Source organism: Myotis nattereri (genome assembly GCF_964212035.1).
Source record: "Myotis nattereri genome assembly, chromosome: 10".
Taxonomy (NCBI): Eukaryota; Metazoa; Chordata; class Mammalia; order Chiroptera; family Vespertilionidae; genus Myotis; species Myotis nattereri.
The window spans coordinates 71,153,599-71,179,739 of record NC_138085.1 but is presented as its reverse complement, the minus strand read 5'-3'; the positions used below and the strand labels follow the sequence as shown (position 1 = coordinate 71,179,739).

Here is a 26,141-nt window from a genome sequence, read left to right as displayed (position 1 = left end):
TTTTGAGGGCCTCATTGAAAAGTGTGAGGGGTTACATTAAAAATGGGCTTCGTATCCTTTTGCCTGTATTCTCTCATTTTAGCCACACAACTCTATGAAATCCCCTGAAGTTACTACATTTCTTAAAACTAAGAATCAGAACTAAGAAAGTTTAAATGACTTCACCAAAGCCTTAATAACCAATAAAGTAGTTGTGGCCACTGGAGTTGAGATACTATGACTGGGGTAGCATGGTCTGGCATGTAGTGAGTGCTCAGTAAAGGTTAGTTGCTATTAATTGAATGAGTCAACGAGTGATCCATATGGACTCATTTATCATTTACTGCTACATTCCTCAATGAAAATCAGTTTGTAAGAATACCCTCTATGTTTCAGTGATTGGCAATTCACCACCCGAGAACAAAGTTTGGTGATGTTATCAATGGAGAGAAAATGGGGTGGTGCTGTTTTTCTAGGGTAATGAGTTAAACAGTTCATAAATGTGTAGCAAATTTAGACTGCTGCTTCTTGTTCTCAGCCACAGAATGATTATAATACTTTGCATTTATGCCATAGTAGTTTCTAAAGGGTTTTTGTACAGATTATGTAGCTGGGCATTCCATTTGGTTGATGGAGCCTGAGTGAAGAGGACCTTTAATGATGACAAGAAAAGTACAGGAGACATTGATGGACTATGGATGGATGCTATTGTTTGAGCTCCTCAGGTTTAGGTGTATAAACCAAGGCCGAGATGTTATATGGTATGCCACAGCCACACAATAAGTGGTTAAGCCACCTAGGAACAGACTTGCTCTTTCATTCCCCCCTTAAATCTTTCAAACTTTTCTCCTTTTCCTTCTCTGCTATAGAGCCTGGAGAAGTAGACCTTGTTTACTATTGGCTACCACAGTAAATGTATTTATGCTGTTTTGCTATCACAGCAAAGCACACTCACACAGCTTAGGGCTTGCTGAATGAAGCACATGGCATTTCAGACATTGCACAGGGCAAGCATAGTCGCATAAAGGATACTTCTGGGAAAATCTGAGCTGAGCATCCCCACTCCTTGTCCTTAGAGATGTAGCACAATCCAGTGTGTTCTTGTACAATGCTCTGTCTTAAGGTCTCCCCGGTATTCAAACGTCAAAAGAAGGTAAACTTTGCAGATAAGATCCCACTGGCAGAAATAGATGTTCCTTTGTATTAGAATGTAATTGGGTTTTTTTTTTGTATAAATCCTATATGTAATTATATATAAAATGCACACATTTTGTTCATTGCTGTCCATGAAACATTTGCCAGAGAAGCAACTAAGGCCAAGAAATGGCATAGAAAGCTACTTGCAGAATGAAACTTGAAACTTTGGCATAATTTGCAGTGTCTAGAGGTCAGTATTTTTCAAAAATAGGTTTTGATCCATTAGTGGATTATGAAATAGATTTAGGGGCTTGTGATTGCATAAGACAATATTAGAGTGTATTTTGCGTGGTAAAGGATACATTTTTGGTGAAACTTGTTTCACTTCTATGTATACACATTCTTATAAGTATGCACTGGCTCCACGTAAACGCTTTTCTTATTCTGGGATCTAGTCCAAAATGTCATTACTAAATTGGTGAAATTCAGACTTCTCATTACCTGGATATGCTTTTTTTTCTGTCTTCATCACATCTGTACTGTGTCTTGCTTTTGTAAATTATGTACATGTGCCATTCGGTCTCTCACTCAGCCTTATTGCCTTCTGGATCAAATTCTGATCATCTGTCTTCAGACTGGTGTGGTATTTATTGCTTAGCTCACTTTCACCTTCATATTGAGAAAGATTCTAGTCTAAAAAAATCATATCCTTTTGGTCTTCACTCCTGGTACCTTCAGGAACTCAGATTTTCCAATCACAAATACATATAGGAACCAAATTTTTAGCCTACCCTTTCCATTACTTAATACATTTACGTGTACAATTTATGTGCACAAACATTGTGCTAGGCAGGTTAGAGGAAACAAAACAGCATGACTAGAATAAAGACAATTCAGATATATTGCATCTGAAGTGCAAAGCAGAGTATCACTTGTGCCTTAAGAAAAGGAGGTTTTTGTGGAGAAACGATATTTGAGTTAGACCTTGAAGCATGGATAGATTTTTTTTTAAACCAAATGATCATTGAGATGAGTAGGAAGAGGCACCTCCAAATGCAGGCAAAAGCAAAGGCAAAGTGGGAAAGTTTATTTGTGATTAGGGAGTGTAATGTAAGGATGGAATTGAAAATAAGGCTGGAAAAGATGAGTTGGAGGCAAATTGGGGATGCTTTGAATGCCAGCTAGTTTATGTTGTTGATTTACTCTTCTCTGGGGAGCCATTGAAATTTTTGATCACAGGAATAACAGGTTCAGATAGAAAATGCCAACAAAGGCCTGTCATAAACTATAATCATTAGGTGCACTAAACTTTTGGTTTCAGAAACATTTAGTAATGAGGTAGTACTTTAAATATTAGAGTTCACTAAAATGCACATTGGTTATTGAAACTTCTTAACTGGTTGATGTATTACATGTTTAGACATGTTCATCCTGCTGAATGGGAAGTTATTTTTAAAAACATCTTCCAACACTGAGAAAACATACATGAGTCAGTAATTCTTTGAGATTAATTAATTAGATTACATTTAGGTTTAGATCGTTAATCCTCAAAATTGAATACTACTACCACTTGTTCACTCTGCTTACTTCTCCCAAAAACACATTTTGCTGGTAGGAAAACTAGGGCTTTTAATATGTTAATGTTTAATTTCTAAAATTTATGTGCTTTTAAATGCAAACCCACAGAAAAACATATTGCGTATATTTAGGCCAGCCTGTGTTTTACAGGTTAGAAACCTCAGTGTAGATAAATTCTAATTTGATTTGGGAAAATCAAAAGCAGAAGAAATAATTTCTAGACTCAGAGTTTCCTGATGAGGTAGTAGTAGATGGGTATACTTTCCCCATTATCCTCACCTGAGTAGGGATTTGTGTTCATAACCATGTGAGAAACCACATTTGTTTTCTGGGATCATTCAGATGTGGCTTTAGAAATTCATTTAACTGAAATTGGGATCTAGGACAAACCTTGTGCTAAAGTTTCAAAGCTTCAAGCAAATTAAATGTTACTCTAGAGATTATCAGATTGATTTATATTTTGGCTTTTAATTATAACATCTCTTTTGGGTCTATGAAGGTGGATATATTTTTCAGGACTTGCTAAATGTGTGTTATTTTTTCTGTTTGTAGAACGTTAACCTATTTTTAGTTAAATCTTTTTTATTGTTGTTGATAAGTATGCCCAGTGAATCATTCTTCAAATGTACCATCTCTATAAGATAACATAAAGAAAAACATGGAAAATGCCTTATAAATCTACTCCTTGATATTCTTTATGCACTGGTAACATAGTTTTCATTGGTGGGTTTTGGGTTGAGCAGATTTTTATGTATCCTGGACTGCTTTTTTGTGCTGTAGAGCAAAGATCGTGCAGTACTGGGAAAATGTCCCTTTGGGTATTGGTCCGTTTTACACTAAAAGAATGGATTTTTCAGCTTCTTTATGCTAAAATAGAGGCTGGGAAGCTTTGATTTTAAGAAATTACAAACATGGAAGATAAGTTCAGAAATTATAATTTTTCAGCATTATAAACTGATATAGTACTCTGAAGTTGGAATCATTGATTGTCTTTTGATGGACAGACAGCTGTTACTATCATTTTTGAAATAAATCCAAGTCTGTCGCCTTTGACACTAGATTTAAAGTTGTGCCTCTGCTGTCATTGGAATCAAGACAACATGGAACTTTTAGACTAACTCTGTGCTGCTCTTTAGTTACAGCAATTTTTTCACTCAAATTGAAGTAAATGCATTTTATAAATATTAAAACATTTGTGTCTGTTTTCCTAAAAACGAAGCTAGAATGTGAAAGAAAAGATGAGGTGGAAGGGGGGATGTTGGCTGCATAGGTATGGGTCTGTCATCTCTCTGCTTGGGATTGGAGCATTGGACTTGTTAAGAGAGTATCAAGAGCGTACCAGGTTGTTCTATTTGACACCTTCCTTCCAGAGAAGTAGGAGATAGGGCAGGGGTGGGCAAACTTTTTGACTCGAGGGCCACAATGGGTTCTTAAACTGGACCGGAGGGCCGGAACAAAAGCATGGATGGAGTGTTTATGTGAACTAATATAAATTCAAAGTAAACATCATTACATAAAAGGGTACGGTCTTTTTTTCTTCTTTTTTTTTTTTTTTTAGTTTTATTCATTTCAAACGGGCCGGATCCGGCCCGCGGGCCGTAGTTTGCCCACGGCTGAGATAGGGGGACAAGAATTAGGTGCTCTTCTTCTGTTGGATTGATTTTTTTTCTAAGTAGTGAGAAAGTGGGAATCCTACCTCCACTTTTTTTTTTAAGTAATGCCACTTAGTGCAATTACATTTCCTTTGTGGGCTATTGGGCATTTGCATTTATGCATTAATGATGTTTCAGTGTTTAAAATACAAACTAAACATTTTTTTTCTTTTATTTTTAGGAAAGTCCCCAGAGGAAAAAAAGGAAATCAGAACCTATAGAAACAAGTAACCAGATTGACTTGTTGGCTCTTGGTACAGCAGTTGGTAGTATTTTATTATACAGTACAGTAAAAGGAGAATTACACAGTAAATTAGTAGTAAGTATGTGTGTATGTGATATAAAGATAAGGGATTTATTAAATAAAAACTCTAGGATATGCCTACAGGTGCACTATGGGTGCATTTTTTTACCCCTTACACATTTAAAATTCTGAACATATTTAATCATAGCTATGATAGGCAACATTGTTCTTATACATCAGGATATGAAAAAATGTTGACTAAATTGAAAACAAGAAAGGGCAAAAAGAATGCTAAGTATCACAGATAACAACTGCAGGAAGAAGTCCTCCATCTCTAGGTTAGAGAACGAAGGAGATGGTTGGAATTATTGCTGAGCAAGTGTGGCTCTTCATGTGGCGCTGTCTCTTGAGCAGGAGTTGGCCCCATGGGCCCGGGGTCCAGAACTCTGAGGAGGGGGCTCCAGCTGACTGCTGGTGTCTCTGAAGGGAGGTGATGAAACTGGTTCTCCAAGTGCTGGACAAATTGCATTCAGCCACTGCTAAAAAGATTGCCACTGCTGCGTTGAAGAAGCAGTGGGGTGATGCAAACTGGGAGACAGGAAGGAATAAGTCCCTTGTCTCCCTTAGCACCCCTTATTGGTGGAGTCTCCTGGCCATCCAGCTGGCAAAATAGAAATATGGTTTGTAGAAGCCAGCCCTGGCATTGCAGAGCGGAGAAGTGGGGATTTACCTCTGCAAGATAGTAACTTCTGACACACTTTGTTTCAGACAAGATTTATTGCAATGTATATTTTGGTGTTCACTATATAGGAATGCTTTCTGTAGATATGAGTAAATGTTTTCTTTTTTAAGTAACATCTTACCTATGGATAATTTTGAACTACGTAATGTTGAAAAGTGAAAAATTTTATACCTAAATCTATTACTGAAAGGTCCTATTTGATAGATTATATATTTCTTGGCTTTATGCATATGTTTAAAAAGTACATTTGGGGTGTCTGTTCATCTATTTTGTATCCTGATATTTTCCATCCCATTACAACGTAAACAATTTTCATATTTGTCAAGAACTATTTATAAATACTTTTAATGACTGTCTAAAATACCATTAAATTGGATAGTTCCTTAATGATTTAACTATTACCATTTAGGTGGTTTCTGATATATGTTTGATGTTCTAATTTTATTTTTTACATGAATTCCCAGAATTACTAACCTGCAATTAATGAGTCAAAGGTTTTGAATATTAAGGGTTTTTATACATAGTATAAAAATACTTGCTGGAAGAGTTTTCCTGATTTGTACTTACATCAGCAATGGAAGGATAGTACCAATAGAATTATTGCCTCCTTTGAACATTCCCATTAAAACAGCAATAACACTAACCAAAAAACAGCTAATTTGATAAGCGATGAAATTTTTTTTAAATCTTGTGCCTCTGAGTAAGCGAGCATCTTGCCATGTTTAGAATGTTTAAAGTATCATTAATATGATATCTAAGACCCAAAGAAACATTTAGTGTTTGCCTGAAAATAACAGTGATTTCTTTATTGAGAGAGAGTTTTGGCACCTTTTAAGAAGGATTTTCAATGATAGTTTTGACTGGCCATGATTTTTATCTAAAATGTTGACTTTAAACTCTTAGGATTGGACTTTACTAGTTCACTCAGGTGTCACAGTTTTTTTGCCACTGTATATGAAGTATGTGCCATGTTTTATGGTGGCATACCTGTTAAAAGCAGTTGTGGTTAGGATTAGGATCCTTTAACTTAGCATGTAGAAGTATGTTTTTCCAGCAGAGAAGGAAAGGTTAGCATTTGATGACATTATGGCTGATTCATCTCATTTTTGATGTTGGAAAGATATAGATATAGGTGTTTTTAGTTTAACCTAAGCCTAATGTTTTAGTTAACTGTTTAGTGATAATTCCAGGGTGCATATGAGATTTTTTTCCTTTCATCTCCTTTTTTTAAATTTACAGAGCGGTGGACATGACAACAAAGTCAATTGCATACAGTGGCATCAAGACAATGGCTGTTTGTATAGTTGTTCAGATGATAAACATATTGTGGAATGGAATACACAGACGTGCAAAGTAAAGTGGTGAGTAACATTGATGGTTCTGCAGTATTAGAGGAGTGACTTGGAGATACAAATCAAGACTGTGTTCTTTTTTATTTCCCCCCAATATTGTATTCTTGCTATAAGTAAAATTTGATATTGGGCATAGTGGGGAATGTTGCCACTCTTACAGGCTTAAGAGTCTATAAGGCTATAGACTCTCCTCAAGGAACTTTAAAAAATATATTTTTATTTATTTCAGGGAGGTGGGGAGAGAGAGAGAAAAACATCCATGAGAGAATCATTGATTGGCTGTCTCCTCACACCCCTTACTGGGGAACAAGGCCACAACCTGGATATGTGCCTTGACCGGGAACCGAACCTGGGACCTCTTAGTCCATAGGACAACAGTCAATCCACTGAGCCACATCAGCTAGGCAAGGAACTTTTTTTTTTTTTTTTTTAAATATATTTTATTGATTTCTTACAGGGAGGAAGGGAGAGGGATAGAGAGTTAGAAACATCAATCAGCTGCCTCCTGCACACTCCCTACTGGGTATGTGCCTGCAACCAAGGTACATGCCCTTGACTGGAATCGAACCTGGGACCCTTGAGTCCGCAGGCTGACACTCTATCCATTGAGCCAAACTGGTTAGGGCTAGGCAAGGAACTTTTAATGAAATCTTGCATACACAAAAGTTAAATAATGGTATAAAAGATAACTGCGCAAGAGATGTCATCAGATAGCATGTGATGACTGGTCACATGAGTAGGGTAGTGTTGGAAAGGCCTGGTGGAAGAGTAGAGATTTCTGTTGGGCTTTCTAGAATGTAGATAAGATTTTGATAGAAAAGGCTGGGAGAATCCTGCCAAGGATGGGGAAAGGAAGGTGGGGAAATGGCAAAGTCTAGGAGAAAAGGAAGTGAGACATTTTCTTAGAACTGAGTAGAGTACTTAGATGAGGGACATATTAGAGTTTTTTGGTAGAGGGTATGAACCAAAGTATCTTAAGAGTCTGGCCTTAAGTGGCAGGTAAAAACCACAAACAACTATTTGGTAAGCAGGAGAGAGTCAGTGAAGGGCAGTGTCTTGGAAATAAAATAACCAAAATAATGCTTTGGAAAAAAGTAATCTGTCACCAATGTCTAGAATATATTGGAAGAAGCTAGTTTGAGGGACTTATTGTACATTTGCTTAGGTTTGTATATACCTGCCATTTCATTCTCACTTCTATAGTAGTATAATTCTCAGTTATTTTTAGACACATCAGTTTTATTATTTATTGGAGGCTTTCCTCCAATTACATTTATTTCTTGGAGGGTCTGCTGAACAGTTGTCCTGGGATTTCCTTTCTCCGTCATCTTGAAAATTCTCTTGTCAGATGTAGCCTTTATTTCCTAAATTCCATGTTTCATTGTTGGTTTGCTCCTTTTTTTTCCCCTCCATGAAACCAAGTTTATTCAATTTTTTATTTTTTTATTTATTGTCTAAAGTTTTATTGTCTCCTTTTTCCCTGATTGACACCCCCTTCCCCCCCGCAGCCATTCCCACCCCCGGCAAGCCCCCACCACTCCAGTGTCTGTGTCCATTGGTTATGCTAATATGCATGCAAACAAGTCCTTTGGTTGCTCCCCCACCCCTCCACCCCGCCATTTGTTTCTGGATCTATTTTTGTTCATCAGATTATGTGATCATTGTATCCCACATATGAGTGAGATCATATATTTATCTTTCTCCCACTTAGCATGATGCTCTTCAGTTCCATCCATGCTGTTGCAAAATGGTAAAAGTTCCTTTTTTATAGTGGTGTAGTATTCCATTGTGTAGATGTACCTCAGTTTTTTGATCCACTCATCTGCTGATGGGCACTTAGGTTGCCTCCAAATCTTTGCTCTTGTAAATTGTGCTGCTATGGACATAGGGGTGCATATATCCTTTCTGATTGGTGATTCTGGTTTCTTGGAGGGTCTGCTGAGCAGTTGTCCTGGGATTTCCTTTCTCCGTCATCTTGAAAATTCTCTTGTCAGATGTAGCCTTTATTTGTATTTGGTTTCTGGTTTATAGTCCTAGAAGTGGGATTACTGGGTCAAATGGGAGTTCCATTTTTAACTTTGAGGAAACTCCATACTGTCTTCCACAGTGGCTGCACCAGTCTGTATTCCCACCAGCAGTGTACAAGGGTTCCTTTTTCTCCACATCCTCGCCAGCACTTGTCTTTTGTTGATTTATTGATGATAGCGATTCTGACAGGTGTGAGATCTCATTGTCATTTTGATTTGCATCTCTGGGATGATTAGTGACTTCGAGCATGTTTTCATGTGTCTCTGGGCCTTCTGTATGTCCTCTTTCAAAAAGTGTCTGTGTCCTTTGCCCATTTTTTATTGGATTGTTTATCTTCTTTTTGTTAAGTTGTATGAGTTCTCTGTAAATTTTGAAGATTAAACCCTTATCTGAAATAGCATTGGCAAATATGCCCTCCCATGCAGTGGGCTTTTTTGTTGTTTTGTTGATGGTTTCTTTTGCTGTGCAGAAGCTTTTTTTTTTTTGATGTAGTCCCATCTGTTCATTTCATTGTTAGTCTCCATTGCCCTAGAGGCTGAGTTGGTAAAGACATTGCTACAACGTATGTCTGCTGTTTTGCTGCCTATGGAGTCTTGCAGGATTTTTATAGTTTCCCATCTTACATTTAAGTCCTTCAGCCATTTTGAGTTTGTTTTTGTGTATGGTGTAAGTTGGTGATCTAGTTTCTTTTTTTTTTTGTATGTATCTGACCAAATTTCCTAGCACCATTTATTGAAGAGACTGTCTTGACTCCATTCTATTCCCTTGCCTCCTTTGTCAATAATGAATTGAGCATAATGTCTTGGATCGATTTCTGGGTTCTCTGTTCTGTTCCATTGGTCTATGTCTGTTCTTGTGCCAGTACCAGGCAGTTTTGAGAACTGTGGCTTGGTAATATAGCTTAGCTTGATATCTGGTATTGTGATCCCTCCAACTTTGTTCTTCTTTCTCAGGATTGCTGTGGCTATTCGGGGTCTTTTTGCTCCCTTCTTTTGGTGAAACTTACTAAGAAAGGGTGCATGGATGGTAAATTTATTGAAATTTTGCTTGCTCACAAGAGTCATTATTCTAGCCTCACAGTTGATTCATAGTTTGAAGATAAATAATTTTAAGTTGGAAATAATTTTCCCTCAGTATCTTGAAGCATTGGTTCATTGGTTTTATAGCTTTCAGTGTTAATTATCCTTAGTACTCTAAAATATCCTGAGATTTTTTTTTTCGTTAATCACTGAATTATATTGGAATTTGGGAGACCATTTAGCCTGGAAATCTGTATTCTTCAATTTTCTTTACTATATTCGTCCCCTCTGTGGTTTTGTTGTTGTTGTTATAATTTTTTTTCTATCATTCTCTTGAATTCACTGTTGTTTAGATTTTATATCTCCTGGATTACTGCTTTAAGATTTGTATTTTTTTCTCTCTCATTTTTTCTCTTTTGTCTTTCTCTTCTGTTAGCTGGGGAATTTTTTCAATTTTATCTTCCAAATTTTTTATTGAATTTTTAAATTTCTCTTATCATATTTTTTAACTTACAGGAGCTATTTTTTGTTCTCTTAATATTTTTTGTTGCATCATGCTCCTTTTATGCACTTACTGTATTCTAACTCTAAAGATATTAGTTATAGGATTTAAAGTTTATTTCTTTTGTCTCTTGTGTTTTGTTTGATTTCAATCTCTGTCTTTAATGTGAAAGGCATCTTCAAAAGAGTGCAGGTCTTTGGCTGGCTGTTGCTTTTGAAAATGAAACATTAAAAATCTTACTGGAAGGACTGTGTGTGTTGTGTGGCTCAATTGTTGGACTTCATTTGTAGAATTATTGGGCAGCCTTCAGATTTCAGTGTGTGGGTCATTCCTCTGGAACCAATCACATTTCCCAGAGTGGAGTCTTCTGATTGAGTGTTTTTCAAGCTCTGCTGTGTATATACAGTACTTGTGCATACAGATCTGATTTAGTAGGTCTAGGTTGGGGCTTGGAAATATGTAATTCCAATAAATTTTCAGGTGATGCTGATATAGGAGGGTTACATTTTGATTTGCAAAGCTCTTAATGGGGGAGCGGGTGGAGGAAGTGGTGATGATATTAGCTCTGTGCTGGCATTTTCTTTTTAAAGAAATATATTTCTATTGATTTCAGAGGGAAGGGAGAGGGAGAGAGAGATAGAAACATCAATGGTGAGAATCATTGATCTGCAGGCTCCTGCCCGCCCCACGCTGGGGATTGAGCCCGCAACCGGGCATATGCCCTAACAGGGAATCGAACCATAACCTCCTGGTTCATAGGTCGACACTCAACCACTGAGCCACGCCAGTGGGGCTAGTATATACGTATAATATTTTCTCCTAGCCTTTTGCTTTTATTTTATCACTTATTTTGTACAGATATAAATCAGGTAATTTTTTTTTTTTCCTTCATGAGTTCTGGTTTGTAATTGCTTTGGAAAACCTGTCCTAACCCCAGGATTATAAAGTTGGTTCTATGTATTTTTCAGTACTTATTTTTAGTAAGTCTTATGTGCATATATTATAAGGTAGGAATCTTAAGGTTTTTTCAAATGAGTAATTTGACATTCCAATGTGATTGGTAGAGCAATATATTTTCTTTCACTTTAGAGTTAACCCCTTTTGGTCATAAGTTTGCTACTATTATTTCTTGATTTATAAGTGAATAGCTAAACTCCCTGCTGCCTATGACAGTATTAATGTGTGCAGCAAACTGCAAAGACTCACGTTACTAATTGTATTTGAGGTATTAAAAAGGAATCATCTACAACTAATTTACCCTATCAGATGGGGCTCATCTATGTGGATTTGGGATGAAATAACCTTTTTGGTTGAGGAGTCATTTGTATTATTAGGTAAATTAAAAGCCAGTTCTCCAGCCCAGCCCGTGTGGCTCAGTGGTTGAGTGTTAACCTATGAACCAGGAGGTCACGGTTCACTTCCTTATCAGGGCACATGCCCAAGGTGGCGGGCTCAATCCCCAACAGGAGGCATGTGGGGGAGGTGTGGGACAGCCGATCAATGATTCTCTCTCATCATTGGTGTTTCTATCTCTCCCCTCTCCCTTCCTCTCTGAAATCAATAAAAATACACATATTTTTTAAAAAGCCAGCTCTCCAGCACTAGCTGGTTTGGCTCAGTGGATAGAGCGTTGGCTTGTGGTCTAAAGGGTCCCAGGTTCGATTCTGGTCAAGAGCACATGCCCGGGTTGCGGGCTCAATCCCCAGTGGGGCGGGATGGGTGTGCAGGAGGCAGCCTATCAATGACTCTCTCTCATTATTGATATTTCTAGCTCTCTCTCTCCCTCTTCCTTCCTCTCTGAAATCAATAAAAATACATACATACATATATACATACATATAAAGCCAGCTCTCCAGAGCAAGGAACCATGGCGGGGGGGGGGGGGGGGGTAGGATGGACTTGCAGAGGTTCAGCCAGCATGGTAATTTCTTGGCATTAACAAAATCCACCTCATGGATCACAGGGTATGCAACTACCCATTTTACATTCTTAACATCTCTTAACCATTTCCTGATACCTTTTAAGAACCAATCTTATCAGGGAGGCTTTACCTTAGTGATATGTTCAAGGTTAGTTTCTTGACATAAGCTTTTAGGGAATGAACCTTAGTTGATATTTTTAATGTCTGATTTGTCTTTTATGTTTTTGCTTTGAAGAAAGTTCCCTCTGTATTGAGATATTTTTGTTTCTCTTCACAATACAGCAAATGGAAAGGTGACAATAGCAGCGTTAGTTCCCTGTGTATCAGCCCAGATGGAAAGATGTTGCTTTCAGCTGGTCGAACAATCAAACTGTGGGTTTTGGAGACCAAAGAACTCTACAGAGTGAGTGAATCAAATTAGTTGTAAGCATAATAAGTCATCTAAAGTAAGTATGGAGAAATCAGAGGTTATGAGCCATAGTATATTATTTTAAGAACACAGATTCTTTCCTGGCTTGTGTGGCCAGTGGATTGAGCATTATCCCATGGACCAAGAGATCCTGAGTTTGATTCCCGATCAGGGCACATGCTGGGTTGCTGTCTCGATCCCCAGTAGGCGGAAGGGGGTGTGCAGGAGGTACCTGATCAATGATTTTCTCTCATCATTGATGGTTCTATCCCCTCTCTCCCTTTCTCTCTACCTAAAAATCAGTAAAAACATTTAAAAACAGAACAGATTCTTTATTTTTAAACATATCAAATAATAGAATTAATAGACAAAAGTTAGCCTCCAAATCTGGTTTGTTGATGTTAAATATTAAATAGGTTATACATGTCCACTCCACATGCATTGGGAAAATGAATAGACCAAATGAGTGGAATTATAATTAAAAATCTTTTACTCTAGTATGCAATGATTTAGTGATTTTGATTTCTAGCTTGCATCCATCATTTGGTCCACTTAAAGTATTTAACTGAAGATTAGTTTTAGATTTGAGTGTTCTTAGGGATTACTGAACTTTTGGTGCTGTGATGATGCCTTAAAATTGTGGTTTCGACTCACTGAGAGTAAATGAAGACCTACAATTCCTTGGCTGTGTCTGAGCACCTTATCAGCCCTTTAAAAATTGAGTAGAATTAAGTGGATCTTTAACTCAAAAATGGCAGAACCACAGTTAGTGGAGTACTGTCATGGGAGTTAAAAGGAGCATCTTAATTTTAATTTTTTTCTGATGGACTTTTTAAGAAGTGAGAATATAGCACACATAACCTTAGTTCTTAGAATTAAATTTGTTAACTTTAGTCTGGAGCTCTGATTTCAGATATGTCTTATGATACATATGGACTCTTAATTTTTTTACTGTTTTATATCCTCATACACATGATGTAACTTTTTTTTTTTTTAGCACTTCACGGGACATGCAACGCCGGTTTCATCACTTATGTTCACTACTATCAGACCTCCTAATGAGAGCCAGCCATTTGATGGAATTTCAGGTCTTTATTTTTTATCTGGAGCAGTACATGACCGGTTACTTAATGTCTGGTACGTAATCTTTTGGATTTGGGAGGTAACTTTGCCTTGAAAGAATCCATCACAGCTTATATGGTTAATATAAACGATGAATATGAGACTTGCTTTATTGTAGTCAATGTTAGATTTATATTGACTTGTAATGAAGAATTGAGCCTGCCTTAAACTGACCTATATCAGGAAAATTTAAGAGCACTGTATAATAAAACTTCCTCCATTCTTTAGTGGGCTCAATATTTTTATGAGTGGGCAATTTAAAAGTAACCTTTAAAAATTTTCAGGAAAATCTGAGTTTGTTGAAATAGATGACTGACTACTGGGTTAGTACAGTAATGTTTACTGATGATTTGCTGAGGACATCAAACTACTTGGCTATATTTTTGGAACTACTTTTAAAAGTAAAAATTAATTTTGTATTAAAGTGCCATCAAAAAGTTTTCAAATTTAAGAAATACGTGGAATTTATTGGATTTTATGGCATCATCTGATGATAAAGTTAACTTTTTTTCAACTGGCTATTATTCATGGACAAAATAGAGATTTAAAATGTAGAAGTAGTTTTTCAATCAGATTACATTGGTTTTCTTTTTAAAAAAATAATGTTTTTATTGATTTTTTTAGACAGAAAGGATGGGATAGGGATAGATAGAAACATAGATGAGAGAGAAACGCCATCGATTGGCTGCCTCTTGCATGCCCCCTACTGGGGATTGAGCCTACAACCTGGGGCATGTACCCTGACCAGGAATTGAACTGTGACCCCTTGGTTCCTGGGTCAATGCCCAACCACTGAGCAACATGGGCTGGGCAGATTACATTGGTTTTCTATTCTGTGTCTGATGTTTGAGGAATACCTATTGATGTGATTTCTTTTCGTTCTTGAGGGTTTAACACTTACATAAGGAATTAGTAATGCCAAAAAGCTAAATTCTGCCACCAAAGTCTTCTGATATTACTAAGGTACTTCTGACTTAAATGTTTTTTTGTTTTTTTTTGATATATTTTACTGATTTTTCACAGAGAGGAAGGGAGAGACAGAAACATCGATGAGAGAGAAACATCGATCAGCTGCCTCCTGCACTTCTCCCACTGGGGATGTGCCCGCAACCCAGGTACATGCCCTTGACCGGAATCGAACCCGGGACCCTTCAGTCCCCAGGCAGACGCTCTATCCACTTAGCAAACCGGTTTCGGCTGACTTAAATGTTTTACCTGTTTGTTTTACCCCCAGACCTAAGGGACTCTGGCTACAAAATTTCTTCTGTAAAAGAAAAGGTGATTTTTGTTGTATTTAGATCCTGTGAGCTTCCTAGTAACAGGGATAAACGTAAAAAAACCCATGTTTACGCCGAAACTGGTTTGGCTCAGTGGATAGAGTGTCAGTCTGTGGACTGAAAGGTCCCAGGTTCGATTCTGGTCAAGGGCATGTACTGGGGTTGCGGGCACATCCCCAGTAGGAGATGTGCAGGAGGCAGATGATCGATGTTTCTCTCTCATCGATGTTTCTAACTCTCTATCTCTCTCCCTTCCTCTCTGTAAAAAATCAGTAAAATATATTTAAAAAAACAAAAACAAAAAGCCCATGTTTAAAGGCTGCTCAATAAGGCCATCTATGAAAACTTTTGTTTTTTGGTAGACCAGTGAACCCAACATTCCCTGATAATTACCATCCGGGACTGCCGGCTCCTAACTGTCCGCCTGCCTAATTGCCCCAAACCGCTTCTGCCTGCCAGCCTGATGGCCCCCTGTCTGCTCCCCTGCCAGCCTAACTGCTCCCCTGCCGGCATGGTCGCCCCCAACTGCCCTCCCCTGCTGGCCCGATCGGCTGCCTCATGCAAGGCGGCGGAAATACCGGCTTCCTCCGAGCTATGTGGAGCCATGGGACCCCCTGGCCTCACAGTGCCGAGCGGAGCGGCTGCCCGGCCCCACCTCCACTGTGCACGCAGCCATCTTGTGATGATGTTGCGCACAAGGACCACCTAGGCCAGTGGTCGGCAAACCGCGGCTCGCAAGCCACATGCGGATCTTTGGCCCCTCGAGTGTGGCTCTTCCACAAAATACCACGTGCGGGCGCGCACGTACAGTGCGAAGTTGACTTAAAATTTTAACTAAAGTTCATTAAGTTAATTTTAGGGAACATTGTGGAGTGAAAGAAGATGTAGTGTTGAGGATTGAGAAAGGTATGTTGAGATGGTTTGGACATATAGAGCGGGTGAACGAAAGGAGGTAGATGAAACAACTATACGTACAAGACAAGTGTGGATGGGAGAGCTGGAAGGGGTCGACCTCAGCGAACGTACCTCAATCAGATTGAAGACGTTTTTAGCAAAGGCCAGCTTAGGAGTACTCTAATTAGTTAATAACAATGTACCTACCTATATAGTTTAAGTTTAAAAAATTTGGCTCTCAAAAGAAATTTCAATCGTACTGTTGATATTTGGCTCTGTTGACTAATGGGCTTGCTGACCACTGACCCCTAGGCTTTTATTAGTATAGAATAGTACTATCTCCGATCGTTGGGCTAAGATAGCAGTTTCTTCTCTAAATAGTGGTCTGATGGCAGTAATTTTGAACATGTCTAATATGAATGTCCATATTAAAATGAATCTTGTTTGAAAAACTTAGAATTTGTCAAATTAATTTTCTTAATTTTCTTGTAGACAAAAATATTGATAGATTGTATACTGGTGGTCCCAGTACACCTTGTTGAAAGATTATCTTCATTGAGTTGGTTTTGCACATATATGTGTGTATACACATAGAGTCAATTCTCGTTATTCACTAATTATTTTGTACGAAGTTCTCATGAGCACTGATTTAGTGATACTGAACTATTTACTCCTCAGGGAAATAACAGGGTTAGGTTTCTTGCAACCCTCTCTGGTCACATTTTTGTCATCTGATCAGTATGTAATCTTGTTTTATGTGTGTTTCTGTTTAAAGATATCCAATTTTACACACACCTTATTTTATCATGCTTCGCTTCATTGTACTTCACAGATGGCTCCACCAGCACAACTTGCTATATTACTGTACCTGCTTTATTGCGGTGATCTGGAGCTGAACACACAGTGTCTTTAAGATTTGCCTCTGTCTATTGTTGGTTGACTCTTGTCAGAACAGAGTTTACCTTACACAGACATTTCCTCTATAATGCATATCACAGCTTTTTTGCTCTTAGTTACACTAGACAACATTTTACTTAAACAGTAAAATCACCAATAGAAAGCACAAAAGCAAAAGATGCAGCAGAGGAAAAGGACTTAATAGTATCAGAGCTGAAATCCCAGCAGACTCAAGTAGAAATCGACAATGTGATTTTAAAATTCGAATGGAAATGCAAAGGACATAGATAGCCAAAACAAATTTGAAAAAGAAGGAAAATGTTGGAGGACTCATCTGATTTCAAGACTTGTCATGCTACAGTAATGAAGACAATGTGGTATTGGCATTAATCCAGATAGACACATAGGTTAATGGAAAAAAATAGAGAATGTTATGCATTGTTAAAATCTGCCAGAAATGCATTAATGCTTTCTCTTTTCCCAGGTAACCATGTTATACAGTAGTGATACAAGTGTTTCTCTTATTTTGATCTTTAGTCACTTTATTAGTTTTCAAAAGATGAAAAACTATTGGGGATCTAATGCTGTGACTCCTTTTTGGTGTTTGCCTTTAAAAAAAAATTGTTTTACTACCTAATATCAGTTTTGTTATCTAGGCAGGTCCGGTCAGAAAACAAACAGAAGAATGCAGTGATGTCTTTCACAGTCACAGATGAACCTATCTATATTGACTTGACTTTGTCAGAAAACAAAGAAGAGGTAAATGGCTCAATTTTTGAGGATTTGTTTTTAAAATTGGGGTTTTGATGATTTAATGAATAGGGAAAGAAGGGGAGAGAGAATGAAATATGACAAAAATCTTCTTAGATGGTTTGAAGTAACCATTAGGCCACTGGTCAGCTCTCCTGAGAGGCAGGGACCAGGTACAGTGGCACTTTGAGCAATCCGGTCTATTACACGCGGGGCTACCAGTTTCCTGTTGTCCGCTTTTGCACTCATCTAACCTCCAAGCTGCATTCTCCTTGACTGTGTTATCTTCTTGGCCTAAAAACTTTTATTTATAAGCTTGAAAAGAACTTGAATTGTTACTTTGAAGACAGTAATTATTTTTAAATGCAACAACTGTGCATCCTTGCTGTTCTGACTTTCTCTCTGGAGTTTTGTAAGTGTATATGAAAGTAATTGTCCACTAGAGTAGACTGAAGTTTATTTATGACCCATTTTTTCTTTTAGCCTGTTAAGTTAGCTGTTGTTTGCAGAGATGGTCAAGTTCATCTTTTTGAACACATATTAAATGGGTAAGTAAGAATTTTCTTATGTCAGAAATTTTCCTTCCCTGACTTGTTACTTCTCTATACTCGCACCTCAATATTTTTTGCGTTATATTTTCAGTTAGATTGTTTTGAAAGCATCCTTAATTCTTTATCCTTATGACTACATACATTCCCAGTGAGAGCTCAAGAATTTGGCATTGTGCATCATTTCTTCATGTTTGTGGTTAGGAGAATGGCTTTCTGTGATGCACACTTAGTAAATGTTGGCAGTTGTAAAGATAAACTTTAAAAGAAAGTGGTTTAGTTGGAGAGTTTTGCTTGTGAACTTTTGGTGAAGCTTTAATTTCTAACTCTGATAGTGCTTCCCCTCAGCACACACGTGGATCAGTGAAGCATGGCGATGCGAGTGTTTGATGGACAGGGGACTGTTGCTGGTAGGATGTATAGTAGTCAGATTAAGGGTCAGTAAATTATGGGCTGGAGGCCAAACCCAATAGAGCCCACATGCGGCCTCCCAGAACTAAAATATTTGCTGCCTGGTTTTTTACCGAAAGTTTGCCAACCTTTGCCATACACTATAAACATGGTTGGAACTCAGTCATGTGCATAATTATGTTAAACTTTAAAATAGTTTAAACTTTTTATTGTCAGTTAATATTTCCTTTTATAATCCTAGTATAGTAATTTGTTTAAATATAAACTACTTGTGAAAGCAGTATACACTTATTTTAAAATATTCAGGATATAGGGACAATTATAACCCAGGTCTCCCTCTATTGAATTCTACTCTCTAGAGGTAACTGTTAATAATTTGATGCCTTAATTTACATAGTCATGTGTACATGGAGTGTATCTATCATTGAGGGCCCAGCAGTAGTGGGCCATGGTGAGAACTTGGGCATTTCTCCTTGGGCAAGTAAGTAAGCCATTGAAGGATTTTAAGCAGTATGGATGGGGTTTTACAGTTTTAAAACATGTAAGTTTTGACTCATTCTGTCTGATGTGTTGAAAATTGACTATAGAGGTGTAAAGGGCAAAGCAGAGGCCAAAAACCCTAAATAGAGATGAAGGGTGAATTGGAAAGATGGATAGTAGAGTGCTTATAATGGAGATTATGGGGGTGGGGGGGCATTTATTGGTGTTAAGATGTCTGTGATGTGAGAATAAGGCTGAGATACAGTGAAGGGCAGAGTTGTTGGAGGTAGGAAGATTACGGAACTGCGAGTACGGTGTCAGAAGGAGTATTGACCTGCATGCTAAATATAGAAACCACTAAGAATTCCTTAGGAGTAGTGTTGGACAGAATGACAGCCACTAAAATCTTTTAAGAAATGTGGGAGAGTGACCCAGAGGTCTTTGGATGATGGCAGGACGGGGAGGTACCTGGTATCTGGTGACAACAGTTTCAAAGGTTTTAGAGGTGAAGGAGGGAGAGGGACTATTTGCCTCGGAGTGTTAAAGAACAAGGAGCATGTTAAATCATGTCCTAGGCCCCTGGCACAAAGGGTGTTAGAGAGCAAACAGCTACAACTTTGTGAAGGGCGGCTGTGGTGAGCTAGCATACAGCAAGAAGGTGAAGAGAGCTCTTAGAGAAGACATTGAGGATATAATTTTGTTGATTATGTTTTGCTGATAATTTTGTTCCTGGAGCTATGTTGCTGAAGTCCTGGTGAGGCTTTTAACGGTTAGGAGTAATTAGAGTTGGGGCTGATTAGGGCTTGTCCAGAGCCATTTGGGACTGAAGCTCAGGGTGATGATAGAGCCTTTGGGAGCTTGGGCCTCTTGTGGGGGTTGACAAGTGGGATAAAGGGCAGATGGGGCTGAAGGAAGTATTTGGTGGTGAGGTCTTGCGTGTTGGGTGGGGTGGGGGATAGATGAAGTCCTGAAAGGTGCTCTGGGGACCCTGGTGTGTGAAGGCCAGAGGAGGGTCACATTTCATGCCAACTTCAAAGAATATGAGATGTTATTTCAGATATTCTAATTTATTGTTTTTACTTCTAGATACTGCAAAAAGCCCTTTACTTCAAACTGCACAATTCAGATAGCGACACCTGGGAAAGGCAAGAAATCAACACCAAAACCCATCCCTATTCTAGCAGCAGGTTTTTGCTCAGACAAAAATTCCTTGTTGCTTGTATATGGCAATTGGTTTCAGCCCACCATTGAGCGAGTGGTACGTAGATGCTACTCTGGAGTAATGCAGTAACAACATGTCTATGGAAAAGAATAATTTTTAAATGATATATTTGTCTGCTTATTAGAATACTTTAAAAGAACCTTTCACTGGGTGGTTTCACTGTGTAAACTCTGTAATTTTCTTTAATGAGCATATCTAAACTATTTTAATGCTTAGTCAGTATAAAACATTTGAGATGTTTGATGCTCACTCCTCCTCTGTTTGGTGTGCTATGGCTTTGAAATCTGGTGTCTCTTTTACACTTAGAAGCATATCAGTTTGGTCTATCCACGTTTAAAGTGCTTAGTAGCCACCCATTTGTAGTGGCTTTTTAAAAAATATATATATTTTTTGATTTTAGAGAGGGAGGGAGAGATAGAAACATCAGTGATGAGAATCACCAAGCGGCTGCCTCCTGCACGCCCCCTGCTGGGGATTGAGTCCTCAACTTAGGCATGTGCCCTTGACTAGAATCAAACCCAAGACCCTTCAGTCCACAGACCAATGCTCTATCCACTGAGCAAAACCAGCTAGGGCATGGCTGCTGTTCACAGATATGGGTGAATTTTGCCCAACTACCCAAAAATTAATTTTGTTTTGATTTGTTTTGTTAATCCTCACCCAAGGATATTTTTCCATTGATTTTTAGAGAGAGTGGAAGGGAGGGGGGAGAGAGAAAAAAATCAATGTGAGAGACAGGAGAGACGCATCAGTTGGTTGCCTGTGGCACCCGGCCGTGGTGGGGCCAGGGGTAGAGCTTGCAGCTGAGGTACATGCCCTTGCCTGGAATTGAACCCAGGACTCTTCCGTCCACGGGCCCACACTCTAGTCCCTGAGCCAAACCGGCTAGGGCCCCAAAAGATAAATCTTAGTAAAAGGGTCTTTAGTGATAGCACCCATTGAATTTTCTAAGTGGAAATGTAATGGGCAGTGCAATCATTTGACTTTTTTATTACAAAAGTTTCTTTGGATACTTTTGATGAGTTACTAAGAGCATGTTCAATAGATGATTTCTTAAGCTTACATTTATAAAACATTGATTCAGTAAGACCCTCAGAGAGACTGTAAGTAGGATATTACATGTCAGAGCAAGCTCTTGTTGAGTTTATTTAAAAATACTTTTAAAACATTTACATGGATTTGGTATAATAAAAAAGAAAAATTTTAAGTTGTAAATGTAAGTCTTATTGCCATATGTGGACCCTGTTACCCCCAGCCCCCTCCAGATGCAGCCATTGTTTGCTGTTTTATCCTTCCAGATAGATTGATTATATGGGCATAGAGAATTCCATGTAACCTTAAAGCTTTATGGATACATAATGGACTTTGCTGCATTTGACTTCCCCTGTTTAATACCGTACCTCAGAGCACTTTGTTAATCAGCAGTGCTGTCTTTACCTCACTTATGGAAAGGCCAACAGGAAATCTGGGGTAGGATCATTCTTAGCACAGATTAATTATTTACAAGGGTGATGAACTTATGTTTTTTTAAAAATCTGTCACGTAAAATTTCTGTTGATCTTTTAAAATTATATATGTGAAAAGTTGAAGCAGTTCCTAACTGAAAAAAGTAAACACAATGCCTCCTGTCTTCAGTTACCCATTTTCCTCAGTGCTATTAATTAGATGGTGATCAGTCTGAGTTGCTCACAGTTTAGTGTGGAAGCCTTTCATACTTTTCTGTATTTTCATAAAAATGAACAAGTAGACATTTGTTTTTATTATTCCCAATTACTTTGTTTGACACATTCTCCCCTCCCTTCAAATTATATTTACAGGCTTTAAATTCCAAAGAACCTCATATGTGTTTAGTAAGAGATATTTCAAACTGCTGGGCTCCAAAAGTAGAAACAGCTATAACAAAGGTAAGCGCTTTACATACTAGAAGTTGAGAAAAAAAGATTTGGGTGAATTGAATTATGTAATATTATGTTTGGATTCTTTAATATCCTCTTTATAATTTATATGGGATTAGGTCTTATATATTTTATAAATTTTGTGGGATTAGGTTTTAGATATCAAGATTATAAAAACTTCATTTCTGTGCTCTTGTAAATAGATGACTAGAAGTTGAAGACCTTGCATTTAGCTCTTTTCCCCCATACATGATCATTGAATAAATAGCAAAATCAAATTGCCAATAAGTTATTTTTTTAAACCCAATACTTAAGGGAGCATAACTTTGTTGAGAAGAATGTTATATTTCAGGGTGGAATAAGACCTAAAGCCATGACGGGGCTGGAACTTAAGACCATGAATGAGAGCATCATTATGATGCTTTATTTTGAATATAATGTGGCATCTACATGTAGGTATTGTTTGGCCAGTTTAATGAGAAACGGAAAGCCAAGACATGCTATGATGACATCCATATGGTTTCGCTTCTGGCTGAATTTCAGAGATGACACCTTTCTCTTGGCTGTCTGAGCATTTCTGGCAAAGATCAATTACTGGCGGTGGTCGTAAGATGTACAGATTTACTCTTTAACATTCTTAAGTCAGTGTGTCCTTGTGTAATCTGTAGATTTTGTTTTTCCTGTCTTTTAATCTTATGTAGTTTTGAATGTTTTAAAACTATGGCTTCAAATTATAATTTAAATACTTATTTGCCAACATTCATTTAAACTTTATCTTTAATAGCTTATGTTAAGTTAGTCAATAAGTTTTCCAGTAGAAAAACCTTTAAAAGCTGTTTGTTTTCTCATTGGGGTAAATACAGCAAGGACCAAGGCATAATCCATACCCCTGCTATTCCTGGTTAACAGGTGAGAACACCAGTGATGAATTCTGAAGCAAAAGTGCTAGTGCCCGGGTTACCTGGTCATCATGCAGCCATCAAGCCCGCTCCTCCACAAACTGAGGAAGTAGAGAACAAGAGAAAATTAGGGGAAAAGGAGGTAATATAATCACTTTTACCATTTTTGAGTTTGAAACTTTAGAAACTTACTTTTAGATTGCGGCTGTTAACACTCTCCTATCTCCAGCTGTGTAGATTCTGAAATTCCAGATGGTGACTTTTGTAAGATCTACACAGTTAACAGGTGGTTTATTTACAAAGCCACTGTTAATAATGAGGAAGACAGCACTTCTGTTAAGTAAAGAGAGTGCTGTTTTGGCCATTTGTTAGGTTAGCTGGATAACATAATTAAATAGATTAAGCCAGGACTTGCTGTGATGATTTTCATTGGGTTTCGCATGTTGCTGAGTTCCAGTGATGCCTCTTCTCTTGGCTGTCTGAGCATGCCTGGTTGGTTTAGTGCAGGGGTGGGCAAACTTTTTGACTCGAGGGCCACAATGGGTTCTTAAACTGGACCGGAGGGCCGGAACAAAAGCATGGATGGAGTGTTTGTGTGAACTAATATAAATTCAAAGTAAACATCATTACATAAAAGGGTACGGTCTTTTTTTTTTCTTTTTTTTTTCGTTTTATTCATTTCAAACGGGCTGGATCCGGCCCACGGGCCGTAGTTTGCCCACAGCTGGTTTAGTGCTAGTTGGTCTTTAAAAATGATAGGTATTAGAGCTTCTTAAAGTGCTTATAAATTTTATTTTTTCTCAGCTCTTCAAACCCTCCTGTGGTTGCTGTACTTACATATGTAGGATCCTCTTTTCATCTTCCAGTCATGTGTGACTATTGTCTAAGTAATCTAGCATTTTAATTATTACCATTAATTAGAGAAAGATTGTTTATGTTTCTTTACCTGATTTTAAATGTCTTACTTTGTTGAGTGGGGGTTTGGGGATAAGATTGCTGTTCATAAAAACTGTTTCTCAGTAACATTAAATGTATATTTAAAAATAATGTGCCAACTTTCTTGAGCTTGGCTTAGATCTAACCCTTTCATTTCCTTCTGCCTTTTCAATGTTTTTCATAAGTTAAAATATCCCAAACTGGAGGCTTTACCAAAGCATCTCTTTTTGATTTGGTAGTCACAAAACATTATATTTTTATGTAGTCAGACTTGGTTTTATAAGGGATCAGTTCTATACAATTAAGTTTTTGTATAGCAGATTTCATCATGCTTATTTACACTTAAATTTTAGATGTTTATCAGGGGAACTTGGTTGTAGTATTGCATCTTACAGAAAACTAGATTTGTGCACCGGTGGGGTCCCTCATCCTGACCTGCGCTTCCTCGCAATCCGGGACCCCCTCAGGGGATGTCGGACTGTCAGTTTTGGCCTGATCCCCATAGCCCGATTCAGACAGGAGGGAAGCCCAAATCCCCACAGGCCCAATCCCTGCAAGCCTGATCCAGACAGGAGGGAGCCCAATCCAGACAGGAGGGAGCCCAGTCCTGTGTGTTGAGTGTCTGTCCTCTGGTGGTCAGTGCGCATCATAGCAACCGGTCGACCGGTTGTTCTGTCTTTTGATCACTCAGGCTTTTATATATACAGATATAGATAAATTAACACCTGGAACTGACCGATAAAGAGAAAAATTGGAAAAATTTAAAAATTGTCTTGGAAACAAGTCTCTAATGCTCTTTTAATAGTATTTTTTTCCTTTTGCAGACCTCAGGTTGATGGCAAAGAACAGTTATGGAAGGGGAAACTTCTATGAAAATATGTCTTTTCTTGGGTTTTAGTAATCAGATGCTAGATCCTTGCCTTTTTTGAGTCTTCATATATAGAAGGATTTTTATCAATTACACTAGAGGCCTGGTGCAGGAAATTCATGCGGTGGTGGTGGTGGTGGTGGTGGTGGTGGTGGTGTGTCGGAGTGTCCCACAGCCTGGCCTGTGCCCTCTTGCAGTCCGGGACCCCACGGGGGATGTCCCTCTTGCAGTCCGGGAGCCCTTGGGGGATGTCCAGGACCCCTCACTCTTTACTGCCCATCTGCTTGCTGCTCCTTAGCACTGCAGTGGAGGTGGGAGTGGCTCCCGTCACTGCTGCTGTGCTCGCCAGCCCTGAGCCCAGCTTCGGGCTGAGCAGCGCTCCCCCTGTGGGAACGCACTGACAACCAGGGGGCAGCTCCTGTGCTGAGCGCCTGACACTCCCCCACACTCCCCCCCATACAGTGTGTGTCATAGCGACTGGTCATTCCGCCATTCAGTCAATTTGCATATTAGGCTTTTATTATATAAGATATTTGAATCATGACTTCTTAGGCAGTTGTATTTTCACTGGACCCTGGAAACTTGAATTCTAGATACTGCACTTGTCTCCAACATTAGCTTTATGGCAGTGAGGTTCTATTGGAATGAGAAAGAGCAGGCTTGTGTTTTTCAGGGTTGAAGTGTGAATCAGTGTCTTTTGTCTCCTCAGATATAAGCAAAAGTAATTTGACCAAACTACTTTATGCCTTGTCTGGTTTATCATTAACGGGTCGTCTCTCTTCTGTAGGTTAGCATTGAAGAACGCCTGGGAGCACTGAATATAGAATCAAAAAAAGAAAAGGAGGACCTACAGACAAACAGTTTTCCAGTTCTTCTGGCACAGGGTTTAGAGAGTAATGATTTTGAAATGCTAAATGTAAGTATTATAGCAGTTTTTAATTGAATTAAGATGGTTAATTTTTCTTAGAAATGATTGACATACACATTCACAGAGTGAATAGTCATGTTATATAGCCATTTTAAATTGAAAATTTTGTGAGTTTAATCAAATATATATAATTTGGTGGCATTATACAGACAGTCACTAACCTACAAAGGGATTGTATTAAGTTATTTTGAACCTGGAATGCATTTTCTCATAGAAATATTGTTCAGAATTGTTATTAGGATCTTAGGCTTTAGTTCACAAAAGCCTTTGTAGACATAGTATACCCGAACTACAATACTCAGCATTCTAGATCACAATTTATATTTTTTTCTGTAGGAAAATGCGTTCCTGAGTTTTTACTCTGGATTCCAGAAACTTATTTCCCCCTGGCCGTGAGAGGGGGCAGTGAGGTGGAACCTTGGCAATGGGTAGGAGGTTTGGGGAAAAATTC

At 38.3% G+C, this 26,141-nt stretch overlaps 1 protein-coding gene across 1 annotated transcript in view; it reads left to right on the top strand.

Annotated features, from left to right (window-relative positions):
* The window catches only part of WDR43 (WD repeat domain 43), a 38,972-nt gene that overhangs the window by 1,646 nt on the left and 11,185 nt on the right, over positions 1–26,141 (top strand). Inside the window, exons 2-11 of the mRNA XM_081100769.1 lie at positions 4,528–4,665; positions 6,572–6,693; positions 12,437–12,557; positions 13,561–13,700; positions 17,410–17,512; positions 17,987–18,051; positions 20,029–20,200; positions 21,982–22,068; positions 22,969–23,100; positions 25,550–25,678. Coding sequence (XP_080956895.1) covers positions 4,528–4,665; positions 6,572–6,693; positions 12,437–12,557; positions 13,561–13,700; positions 17,410–17,512; positions 17,987–18,051; positions 20,029–20,200; positions 21,982–22,068; positions 22,969–23,100; positions 25,550–25,678 — 1,209 coding nt within the window. The remainder of the gene's footprint in view (positions 1–4,527; positions 4,666–6,571; positions 6,694–12,436; positions 12,558–13,560; positions 13,701–17,409; positions 17,513–17,986; positions 18,052–20,028; positions 20,201–21,981; positions 22,069–22,968; positions 23,101–25,549; positions 25,679–26,141) is intronic.